Source organism: Notechis scutatus, chromosome 2 (genome assembly GCF_049901735.1).
Source record: "Notechis scutatus isolate UNSWTSFEM ecotype Mainland chromosome 2, rNotScu1.2, whole genome shotgun sequence".
Classification (NCBI taxonomy): Eukaryota; Metazoa; Chordata; class Lepidosauria; order Squamata; family Elapidae; genus Notechis; species Notechis scutatus.
This window is the reverse complement of record NC_142010.1, coordinates 199,726,461-199,738,627: the sequence shown is the minus strand read 5'-3', so window position 1 is coordinate 199,738,627 and position 12,167 is coordinate 199,726,461. Positions and strand designations below refer to the sequence as shown.

The 12,167-nt window shown below is 37.3% G+C and overlaps 2 protein-coding genes across 3 annotated transcripts in view; both read right to left on the bottom strand.

Moving 5' to 3' along the window:
• Positions 1-3,067, bottom strand: part of SMC5 (structural maintenance of chromosomes 5) — a 55,523-nt gene extending 52,456 nt beyond the window's left edge. The window contains exons 1-2 of the mRNA XM_026675358.2: positions 2,861-3,067; positions 186-327 (exon numbers count right to left, since the gene is read on the bottom strand). Coding sequence (XP_026531143.2) covers positions 186-327; positions 2,861-3,036 — 318 coding nt within the window. The 5' untranslated portion in view covers positions 3,037-3,067. The remainder of the gene's footprint in view (positions 1-185; positions 328-2,860) is intronic.
• Positions 3,068-7,486: 4,419 nt separating this feature from the next.
• MAMDC2 (MAM domain containing 2) overlaps positions 7,487-12,167 on the bottom strand; it is a 54,182-nt gene continuing 49,501 nt past the window's right edge. For both annotated transcript variants that reach the window (XR_015748038.1, XM_026675386.2), the window contains exons 13-14: positions 8,977-9,061; positions 7,487-8,560 (exon numbers count right to left, since the gene is read on the bottom strand). Coding sequence is in view for 1 of the 2 variants with exons in the window: in XM_026675386.2 (XP_026531171.2) it covers positions 8,496-8,560; positions 8,977-9,061 (150 nt within the window). In the remaining variant the exon portion in view is untranslated. The remainder of the gene's footprint in view (positions 8,561-8,976; positions 9,062-12,167) is intronic.

Below are 12,167 nucleotides of genomic sequence, written 5' to 3'. Positions count from 1 at the left end.
AAATGTGATTAATAAATATGAAAATCAATTCTAAAAAAGAGTACATTAAGGTTCTCATACAAAGGACCATCATTTATTTGCTATGTATTATATGGAAATTATTTTTAAAAACCTAAAGATATATATCCTAAAAGAAGTCCAAATGATATCATATGATTCCAAACAGAAGTAAACCAAATCCTCACCTTGTCAGCTCGTCCTATAAAGGAAGGTTTTCCTGCCAATCCAAGACATATCGCACATACAATGCTTGATTTACCTGTCCCATTAGCTCCCACTATCATATTTAGGTGAGGACCTGGAAACACCACACAGTTATCATAGGTTCTGAAAAGCAATATTTAAAAGAAATGTTGATAAGTTATTTGTAAAGATAAAAAGGAGAAGTTATGCCCTCAATAATTCATTTTTTTCCAATTGTTTCACTACTGTTTTGAATGCTCGTCAAAATAGAAAGGCAAGGTATAAAGCAAAGAAAGAAGCTAACAAATAGATACTGTATTTAAGATCATCTGACTTTAAATTTTAACTCCGAAACAGAGAAAAATAAAATCCTATGCCAGTTTATCAAAGGACAAAGAAATTAATGTGTCTTAACTGAAACAAGAATTCTATCTAAAGCTAACTTGTAATGCTAGTATTTTAACCATCAAACGTTTACAATACCTTCTATAGAGGTGGGAGTTATATCCATGTCCTTTATGGAAAAAGACAAGTGTAGTAATACTTATATGGTATGAAGAAAGTAAACAAGGAGTTTTTCAGTGCAAATCATTTGTCAATTCACTCTCATAGTATAACATTGACCACACACTTGGGCAACTTTAATTAAGGTTGTCAGTCAATCATTATGGCTAATTATTAGCTCCAGTACCAGGGGCAATATGCTTCTCAATACTAATTATTGAGAAACAAGAGCAGAAAATAGGTATTATTTGGCCTTGATTACAGTGAATATTTGCTTGGCTAGTGTAGGATGAACATGTATATGTGGACTTCTAATCTGATTCAGCAGGGATCTTTCATAAATACTTGCAAATTAAGGCATCAATGACCAAATAATAAATATCAATATAGAAATAGCACACCTTTATTTAATATAGTAGCTGTGCAGCCGTCCCAGGGTATTCAATATTATTCACTACCAAAGCAACATTTACTGGATTTCAGCTTTTCAGCTCATTGCATGCATGTTTATTTAGTAACCGCACCAAAGCTAAAAGACCATAGGTCTATCTAATTTGCACAGGAATATCAATCCCATGCTTACTTATATGAAAGCCCATCTTTTTGAATTGAATTGAAGTCTGGATTCCCCCAATCTTCTCCCTTTCAAATATAGTGGCTTAAAACTGCTTTCACTTCCATCCAATACAACTAGCCATACTGGTTTCAAGTGAAAGAAATTATAAGGAATAACTATCAGATAGATGTTGGTTTGGAAAATGCTGTTTTAAGTAAAGGGTAGGAGACTCTTTAGCTAGTCTATGTCTAGTCTAGTCTCTTATGGCTAGTTTAGAGAAAAGAAAGAGTAGGCCGGGGTGTGTGTGTGACATGATAGAAGTATTCCAGTATTTGAGGAGCCGTCACAAAGAAGAGGGGGTCAAGTTATTTTCCAGAACTTCAGAAGGCAAGCCAAGAAACAATGGGTGGAAAATAATCAAGCAGAGAAGCAACCTGGGATTAAGGGGTGTGTGTGTGTGTGGAAACATTTCTAACAGAGAGAACAATTAACCAGTGGAAAAAGTTGCCTCCACAAGTTGTGGGTGCTTCATCAGTGGAGATTTTTAAGAAGACAGCCACTTGTCCAAACTGGTAAGGGATCTCCTGCTTGAGCAGGGGTTGGACTAGAACAGGGGTCTCCCACCTTGGCAACTTTAAGACTTGTGGACTTCAACTCCCAGAATTCCTCAGCCAGCTTGCTGGCTGAGGAATTCTGGGATTTGAAGTCCACAAGTCTTAAAGTTGCCGAGGTGGGAGACCCCCTGGATTAGACGACTTCCAAGCTCCCTTCCTGAGGGAAATTGAGAGTCCCCCAGTTATATAGAGGGCCAATGGGACATGACCCTACAGGTGTGGCAAGAGGAAATCAGAAACCGTGGGCTACCTACTACCCACTACAGGCTCTCTATTCGACTCCAAGTAATTACTCCATTTCCCTTTAAAGGCAATGGGACATCCCTAGACACGCACTTAGGATCTGAGGTAAAGTGTAATGAAGATGAACCCGATTTTTAGTTCACTCTATTGTCATTGCACCTCGTAAAACGAAATCAAACACCATCTTCAGTGCACATCATGACCATGAAAATAAACACAAACACACATCCTTCACCCTCCACACACCGAACCGAAACACCCCCCCCCACACACACACACACCGCACCAACGCTGCACTATACAGCAGAATTCAAAAGAGCTACTGCCCTGGGATAAGAAGCTGTTTTTCAGCCTATTTGTCCTTGTTTTTATTATTCTGTACCGTCTGCCGGATGGTAATAGTTCAAAAAAAAAAAAAAAAGGTTCCCAGGATGAGATAGATCTTTGAGAATGGTCTTTTTTTTCTCCCCTTTTTTTGGGCGATGGGGCAACTACTGCTGATAACAAAAGAAGGCATTAAGGCCCTCTCGGTAAGCAAGCCTGAGAGCGCCCGGACAAAACACCACCCAGGGATACCCCCAAAGAAACCCCCGAAGGCCACCACGAACCCTCTGGTCATGGGGGGGGGAGGGCGAAGTTTCCCTCTCAGCCCTTAAAGAGGCCAGGCCCACTGCACCTCATTCCGCCCCTCGCCTCCCTCTCCCTCCCCGCCGTTATCGGCCAGCCGTACAGCCGCTGCCCGTGTGCCTTTCGCGCTCACAGAAAGTTTTCCATGGAGATCCTCACGATAGCGCCCTCGACGAACGATGGACCCGCGCTTCGATCGCCCGATCGCGACTGGCTTTCCCTCGAGGTTCGTTTATTAGAGCGAGTCCTGCCGTCGCTGCTCCCCGCCGCCTCAGTATCTTCAGATTTACGCTTGGCAGAGGCCGCCATCTTTGCCGCCTCCCGCAACAACTAATGCGAATTCTAAGGTGGGCAAGGCGAGCGACAGTGCGCGCTCGATTCCCATTGGTTGCTCTAACTTCTCGTTAGGCTGCCGGCGGATGTGATTGGTTACGACCATCCTCCTTCTCGTGAGTCTTTCCGTTAGAAGAAAAGAGGACACGATTTCCTCTTTTTTTCCCGTCGCATACCGGCCGGGGAGGAAACGCGGGAGATCTTAATGTCTATTGGATGGTGAGGAAAAAAGGGGCGGGAACGAGCGTTTTCATTGGGCGCGAGAAGCAGTGGGGCGTTTCTCTCTGAAACCTTGGAAGCTATTCAATTACCTATTATTGTTCCTTAATAACTTGCAGTAGACATTTTTAAGTACATTACGAATTAGCGTTAGTAGATTTGAACGGCAGAAACTTGCCCTCCTGCTACCTAAGCGCTCGTCCACAATTTATGCGAGGGAGAATTTTTGGCCCGCTTAGAAAAAGCCTCTCCCTGATAAACTAAAAGTAGTTGCTGGTGGTGGCTAGGAAAGGAGGTAGGCGCGCTAGTTGGGAGCAGGAAAAAAATGAGTATCCTGTAAAAAACTGACAAACAATACCTTGTTTCTAAACCAACCCGTGTCAGTAGAATAGGATTGCAAATCACAATTATCAATGAATGTTACAGAAGTAACTATGGCAGAGGTTGGGTTTGAACACAAGCATCACATGACATTTATGTGATCCTTATTTATCCAAGGACTTCTTTGCTTTTGTTTTTTTTATTCTCTTAGACAGCTTAAGGATAAGTTCAGGCAACTTGGCTTTCCATAGGAAAGTGCATTGTTTTTCCCCAGCTTCATGTCCTCCAGATTTGTAAACTATTGTGGCACTGGTTAATTGGGATTATATTCTAAAATATTTAGACCAGAGGTTTCCAACTTTGGCAACTTTTTAAGACTTATGAATTTCAAATCCCAGAATTCTCCAGCCAACATGAGACAAGATCATGTGTGGGAAGATAAGAAAGGTGAATCGATCTTTTGATAGGAAAAAAGGGAGTAAAAATCATGGTAGAAAAAATGGCTTTTTGCTCCCTGATCTTTTTTTCCCTATCAAAAGTTCAGTTCACTTCCTTTATTTCCCTGCACATGTGCTTATCTTACTTTAGAGTGGAGGTTGCAAGTCACGATTAAAACTAGCCTTAGTTTTTCAGGTGCCGTTAAGCTTAAATTCTAGTAAGAATAACAATGCCTTGATTGTAGTCAGTCCTATAAGCATATTAAGGCAGAGAGGAATGAAAAATATTAGTAAGCTCCTATCTTCATCATAGAGTTTATTTTGCTTCTATCTTTGCCCATTTTTGTTTGTTAACGATGTTATGTCTACCTGGATTGAATGGGCTCCAAGGAAGATACTGGAAATCTTCAAAGGTTAGTGATAAAAGTGAATTATTTTTGGCACATACCCTTACATACTTTTGTTTATAAATCACTTAATTCTATCCATCGGTGCTTTCCGTTATTTCAATAGCCACATTTATTTGTGTGCAGCAAGAGGAAAGCGTTACACAGAAAAAGGAATCTAGCTCTTATAAATTCACTTAATTAGTGGAATGCCGAGGCCATTTGACTCCAGACAACTCTTACATAATAAAAGGAATAAAAACAAAGAAGATCATGAGAGTTTCTCAACCCCTGAAAGAAGGGAACACAACACCCAAAAAACACCCCAAGAGAAAAACAATGGGATAAACAGCCCTCCTACCTCCAAACCTGGGACCAGAGCCAAGTTTTCAATGATTTTGAAAACAGCATCACAGTAAGTTGGAAAGATGTCTTTTCTAGCTTACAGATGCTGTAACAGAAGTAACTTTCTAAGTTCTGATAGATCACATTGATTAATTAAGGAAGGAGCCCATCCACTCTGCCAATCTAGGGTCAGACAGAATGGGAATGCTCCAGATCTCTTCAGTTAAACGTGTATCTAATGTCTTTTCTGTTATGGTGCCTTAGGATAAATTTAGATTCTGAAATGACTAGGATGTGGCACTTAACAGGAAATTTGCTAAAAACAATGGTACAGTATTCATAAAAGTGTAAAAATGGGCAAGATGGCAGATATCACACTATGATGCAAGCTCTGCCCTTTTATATGTATAATGTGGAAAGGATGAGACTTGTATTTTTCACTGTTATCACAGATGGTACTGATCCAATTCAGTTCAATCTTTATTATAGTCATGGACTAAAACAAGGTACTGATCCACATGTATATGATCCATTATATACCCCCCCGCCTCTGTGTGTGTGTGTGTGTACATGCGCATGCGCTACACTATAGCAAATAGACACTGTCGGGTGGGATTCAAATTTTTTAACAACCGGTTCTGTGGGCTTGGCTTAGGTGGTGGGCGTGGCTTGGTGGTCATGTGACTGGGTGGACATGGCTTGGTCGTATTATTGGCTGGGTGTGGCCAATATCACTCACATCAAGGCATGCATCTCCTCGCCTGGCCTCTCGTGACTGTGGGGATGTTGCAACAGTCATAAGTGTGAAAAATGGTCATAAGTCACTTTTTTCAGTGCCATTGTAACTTTGAATGGTCACTCCACATAAGCAAAGTACCAGCAAAGGAGGGGGAAAAAACTCCAGAGAAGTTCCTAAGACAGGAAGTCTAGTCCTGCCAAGAATGTAATAAGGATTAACGGAAAGGCAGTTTCTGTAAACAACACCAGAATGTCTCCTTCCTGCCTTCCTTACAGGATTAGGCCAGTAATTTCTTCTAACAACCGGTTTTCCGAACTGCTTAGAATGTTAACAACCGGTTCTAGCGAATAGGTGCGAACTGGTGGAATCCCACCCCTGGACACGGTTCACTTGCTATTCTTTTCAAAAATCAGAACATACAGGATTTTTGCAAGTTCATAATTTATTAAACTAGAGGGTGTTATTTTTGAAGTCTCCACTAGATGTCAGGAGAATATCACAGGCAAGAAAGAAATGTATCAACAATTAACTATTTACTTCCTATTTTTGACCAAAAAAATACTGACAGCCAGTAATAAATGATGTAAAAAATGTAATTCTATTTAAATGTGTAACGCATAAAATAAAATTATTAAAAACACTGCAGTGAAAGGTATTAATAAAACTACTTATTTTTATATACTTTTTTTATATACTTTTTTTTATATACTTATTATAACAATATTTTGTGAAACAAAACAATAGGTAAATGGATATCTATCTGAATTGGATATAAAAGATCTAGGTTTTACATCCAATAATGTTAATTCAACTGCTTGGATGCATGGTACAGGCACACTGTATTCTTTTCTATGGACTTTATGTAGATTGCAGATTCCAGAGAATTATGGGAGATTTTAGAAAAATTCTAGAGATTTTGAAAAATCTGGAGGAAATGTTAGATGTTAGTGTAATAATCCCAATACAGTAGAACCTCTGGTCATGACCATAATTTGTTCCATAACTTTGCAATTTCTTCATCTTCTAATGTTTCATCTTCAGGAATTTCTGGGTCAGGGTTCATGTTTGATCACCACCCGAGTATGTGTTTGTGACCAGATTCAAAAATTTTGTGAATGTTTTGTTTGGAACCCAATTTGGTTGTTGTCAGAAGCGTTCATGACCAAAGGTTTTACTATACTTGACATGACACTCATTCAACAGCATAATGAGCAAAGCTCAGGCAGGCTTACATTCCTAGGAAGATGTTATACAGGTAATATACAGATCATTCTTGCAATCATTTGAAAGGCCCCTTCTCCAAATCGCACAATTTGGAGAAGGAGCGTCTGAACAGTTGTGAGAATTGGGCCCATTTGCTGAACGAAATGAGGTGATCTCCGTAGAAGGCCACACCTTCTATCAGCTGGGCATGTCTGTCAGAAAAACAACACAAAGATAAGTGGACCCAGGCGCAGTGGGTGGGGAAGGGCTCAGGCAATTCAGCGTTAGATAGGGGGAAAAGGTCTAGACCTCCCATCCTGCAACAGGTTTCCACACACCTCTGGGCACCAAGCTCCCCAAGCCTCCCACACCACAAAGTACTCCATGCTCTACTTAATGTTCCATCAAATTACTTAACCGCCGCTACTATGAAAGCCAGTATTGTGACCATTGGGCAAAGTGATTATGTAGGTATTTTGCTTAACTATTTCTTTACTTAATGACTGAGATTCTAGTCCCAATTGTGGCTGTAAATTAAGAAATACGTTAGTCTGGATTTCATATGAATAGCAACAGAAAGCCAGGTACATAATATTAACAGAATTGTTTATTACAGCAATTGGCAAGTTATGTTACATTACAGACCTTCTTTTTTTTCAAATACATTTCATAGCTAGCTAATTGAAGCAGTCTGGTCTGGCAGTTTCCACTGTTGGATGATTGTGGAAAAAACATCAAATTTATTTTAAAAAATAGTACATTTCTGACCACAGGTAGAGTTAAAGTGAATTAAAAACACATTTTATTAGATCAATTAAAATTATAGAAAAAGCATTTGTTCACACATATACATATATGAAATGCATGTCCCTCTATGCCTATCACACACTCAACATTCAAATGGGTATCATTTGTTTCAAACAGGAATATAATTTGTGGATAAATGTAACTTAAAGTCATTCTTGACAAGTCTATCAAACCATTAATATATTAAAAAATAAAATTGCATTCCAAACAGTTTCCTCATATATATGTTGTTCAATATTGGTGTACTGTATTATATTTTATAGAACACTTACATAGATTTTATCTGTCAGCTGCAGCCTGGATAAACAAATTCATTATGACAATTATTAGCAAAAAAACAGTACAATAATTAAAATATCTTATTGGTGAGATCCTTAAATTGCAAAACTAGGCACATCATCTGGGAGTCACTTTCATTGAGCTCAGTGCCATTAATTTCTGAGTGGACATGCGTAGGATTCCATGATATTTGGCACAACCAAAAAGGTTCCAACAGATATTAGTCTTCCTAAACAATAATAGAAACAGTTGCAAACAACATATAAAATGTTAATAATGTTTATAAATTTCTTTGTTATTTCAGAATTTTTAATTACATCCATTATTTGCCAACAAGGCATTCATTGAATGCAGATTTTGAAAACACAATGACAGATTGTGTCCATTTTACTTTATATATTTGTATGGTTGAAAATTCTTCTTTAAAAATCTATATTGATTATTGCAAATTTGGTACAAATTCAATAGCTCCTTATAATAATTGATGTCACATGCAAAAAAAATGCATAAAATAAAGTGAGAGAAACCCTGAGTCAAAAATTTCATAAGCAAGGCACTAAATCTTTCCTCAGCTCTTCCTGTGCCTTTGTGTCTTTTACAAAATAATCCAGTAGTTATCTTTAAATTTGATAGTAGGGACAAGTTTGTGCAGTTTGTACTGTAGAGAAGGCACTGGTATTCCATCGGCTTCTGCAGATTTCAGTACTCTATTTCATTGAAATCAGCAGAATATCCTGATGATTGTAGTATAGTTTCTTCCATTTCTAAGAGGACAAAAAGAATATTAGAAACATCTGCATATTACTTTACATTTGAGTCATTTTGAGCTGTGCTAAGATACAGGGAGGATAGTCTGAAGCCTAGCTATCCTTTCTTTCATGAGTATTAAAGTAGAAATAATGAAAGAGCTTTAGCTCAAGAATGGTTTTGTGGGACTTCTGATAAATATAACAATAATTGTAAATCTAGAAAGAAACACTTGAACAGTTGTCTCATTTTAAAATTGTATACTTTATTATGTGTGTATGTGTATGTATATACACACACTATGTATGTATGTATGTATGTATGTATGTACGTATGTATATGTATGCATGCATGCATGCATGCAGTATTATGAGACTTGCAAGAAGCAAATGTAACTCAAATGCTAGGGCAAATTCAATCAAGTTAAGTTTACCTTTACAAGGTCCTTTCTGAAATGAAATGTCATCGATAGCAATGTCACTTCTTATTGATATTCCACGAATTGCTTCAAATATAATCTGCATTTTAAAAAAAATCATAATTGATGAAGTAGAAGAAAGCTATTAAATGAATATCTCTCCTTTAAAAATGTAATGTTTCTTCTCACATGTTTTCATTTATTTTTAATTAGAGGAGAAAGGGAAAGTTGTTCTTTATCTTCCTGGCAAGCCATGTGATAGCAGAGGCAAGGTTTCAGGGCAGAAGTGTCATCTTATACACCAAAACAATGATTTTCCACATTCTTCGTAATCTCTGCCTTGTTCAGCAAGGAATAACTTCACTGGAAGAGCCTCTATCTGTGCCTTCATTAGCTGGATGTAAAAGCTCCACCAGCCTTATGTTTACTTAGAGGCCTGAAGGCCACTACTCCAGATTGAGAACAAACATTTACATATATTTTTTAGAAGAATTTACTTTTAGAAGCAAGAATTTTGATTGCATCAAAATATATTCTTCCTCCAACAGAATAAATTTCCTTTCCCTCTTCGTGTCCTTCTTCAAATGTATTCTGGGTAGTTGAAAGATGGTTCATGAGCACAGATCCGTACACATTTGGACTAAACCACATTTGGCTGTTTTTTGAAATAAATGTATAACTGTTGCCTTGACCTTTATATTCCTGCATCTCTTCCTTCATACTATTATATGTAACTGAAATTCAAACTCTATAACATTAGATCTACACATTTAAATTATCTAAAACTGGATAGAGAGATATATAGTTAGTACTATGAGCAAGTAGCCAATTGAAATTGTTTGCTAGATTTGAGAGTAGATGGATAAAAATGACAGAGACCAGTTGGCGTCGCGGCAGGAATGGTCTGGAAATAGTGGAGCTCCATGAAACCAGCCGGTATCTGCATGCCAGGAGACCCTACGGATTCAAAGCCACTCTGGAGGGGTGGTGAAGGAAGGAGAGGTGCTTGGTCAACCACGAGGACACCGCAATTTCCTCATTAGGTACAAACAAAGCTCTCCCGAACAGCAGCAGGGACGATGGCCATTTTTGGCAAGTCACAAGCTGTGACAACTGGGACAATAAGATTTGTGCTGAAGTGGTATATGGACAGAGCATTGAAACTGGGTGAGACAACTTCCTTTATTTTAGAGATCTAATCCAAGTTTAAAGAATTTTTAAAAATAATCTCCAAACATTAAGAAAGCAGCGATTGGATACATGGAGAAAGATTAAAAACTCAGAGGTGAAAGACATATCTAATGGAAGCTTTAAAACATAGAAAGCCTGGAAAAAGATTTAACAACATTTTGAAAAGTGATTATTGGAAGAAATTGCTTTTCTTGTTTTCATCTTGTTTTTTGTAACACTGTTTAATGTTGCATTTGGAGCAGGGGAGTCAACCACTGGAGGAAGAAGATTACTGCAGCGTGGGAACTCAAGTGAAAGTGATAATTGTTCAATATACACAAAGAAAGGAAGAGAAAGTAAATAACATCTGGAAGGCCACTTAACTTGATTCTATTTCAGTATAGGCGATTGGAAGTTTGGAAGTATCTAGTGAACTTTTTGAAGATTTTTAAGACAAACTGAATTGCAAATAACTAAAACCCTGTTGAAGCTGTTTACTGGAAGGTGGATTTGAAAGACTTGAGGACACTTGGTGGGAAGATTTGGATTAGTAATAATATTTGATAGAACATCCTACGAGGCAAAAGAAGAAAGGTGATAGAAGAAAAAGAAAGAAAAAAGAAGAAAAGATAAATAAGACTTTAAAATTTGGATAATTTGGAAGTGTAAACTGAAATATTATAAAGATTGTAAATTATCAATTTATAGTTTTTTAAGGACTATAAATTTAGGGGACTTGGAGGTACAATTCTGGGATTGACTAAATTTTATTAATAATTGGCTTCTGTGGAGTTTTTAGATATTGGGACACTGGAATCTTAGTGGTATATTGAGTAATTTTTAATATATTAAACTTTACAAAATGACTCAACAGGAGACAATAAAGTTGTATGAACAAATGTTAGTGATGCTTAAAAGTATTTATGAAAATGACAAAAAATCATAAGGAGATGATGGGATTGTTCAAAGATAAAGATGTGAATGTAGAAGACTGTCAACAAGTGGTAGAAAAAGATGAACATAATATTCAGAAAACAGATGAGAAACTAGAAGAAGTGGTGAAGGAGAAAAATCAAAATAAGTTACAAGGAGACAAAAACACTAAAGAGACAGTAACAAGTTACTGTCACAATAGGTAATAGAATCAGTAAGAATCAAATCAATAAGAATCAAATAGATAATTCTTTAAGAATGTACAATAGAACGGAGGAAAAAAAGGAAGATCTGCCAAAAATAATGAAAGGATTATGGATGGGTATTCAAATGGTGCAACAGAAGGAGACAAAGGGATATGGCAGAGGGATTATTCAGTCTATGCAAAAATATTAGAAAGAAACATAAGATTCCAAAAGAGAAATATAAAAGAGTTATCTAAAAGTCAATAAATGATGAAATTCTAAAAATACTAAGAGATGATGGATAGAGATAAAATATCTTTCAATACGATGACTGTATTAAAAATTAATAGAAAGTATAAATTGGGAAAATAGTAGTAAACATATTGATTTATAATATAATATATTATAACCACAAATATATTAAGGTTAAGAAGTGGAAGACTGTCAGCCTTCAAGATCTTCTACCTTTGCTTTGCATCTTTCGGCTGCCATAAGTTACGGGGGGAGGAGGGGGGAATAGGGGAAGTGAGCTGGAGGTGGTACGAACTAGTATTGTATAAACTGAGGAGGGGGGAGAGTGCATTCTTGCTTAGGTTTCTATTTCTTGCTTAGCTTTCTTTTCTCTGCGCAGCTGCAAACCTTTATCAAAGTATGCCAAGGTCAACGGACAGAAACTTCATCACCACCTGAAGATGTCCACATGATGATATTCACAACTTTTAATTGGAAGAACCATTTGAACTATCTGGGGTGGGAACATTTCCATCACTTTGTATATGTGATTTACGCGCCTATTTCCTCAGATTCAGAATTCTCTTGTTGCTACCACTTCATTTCCAGTAAAAGATATCTTTTCCCTAATTAAAAGAGTCTAAGTATTTCTTTCTTGGATTTTGAATGGAGCACCAGCTGACAGAA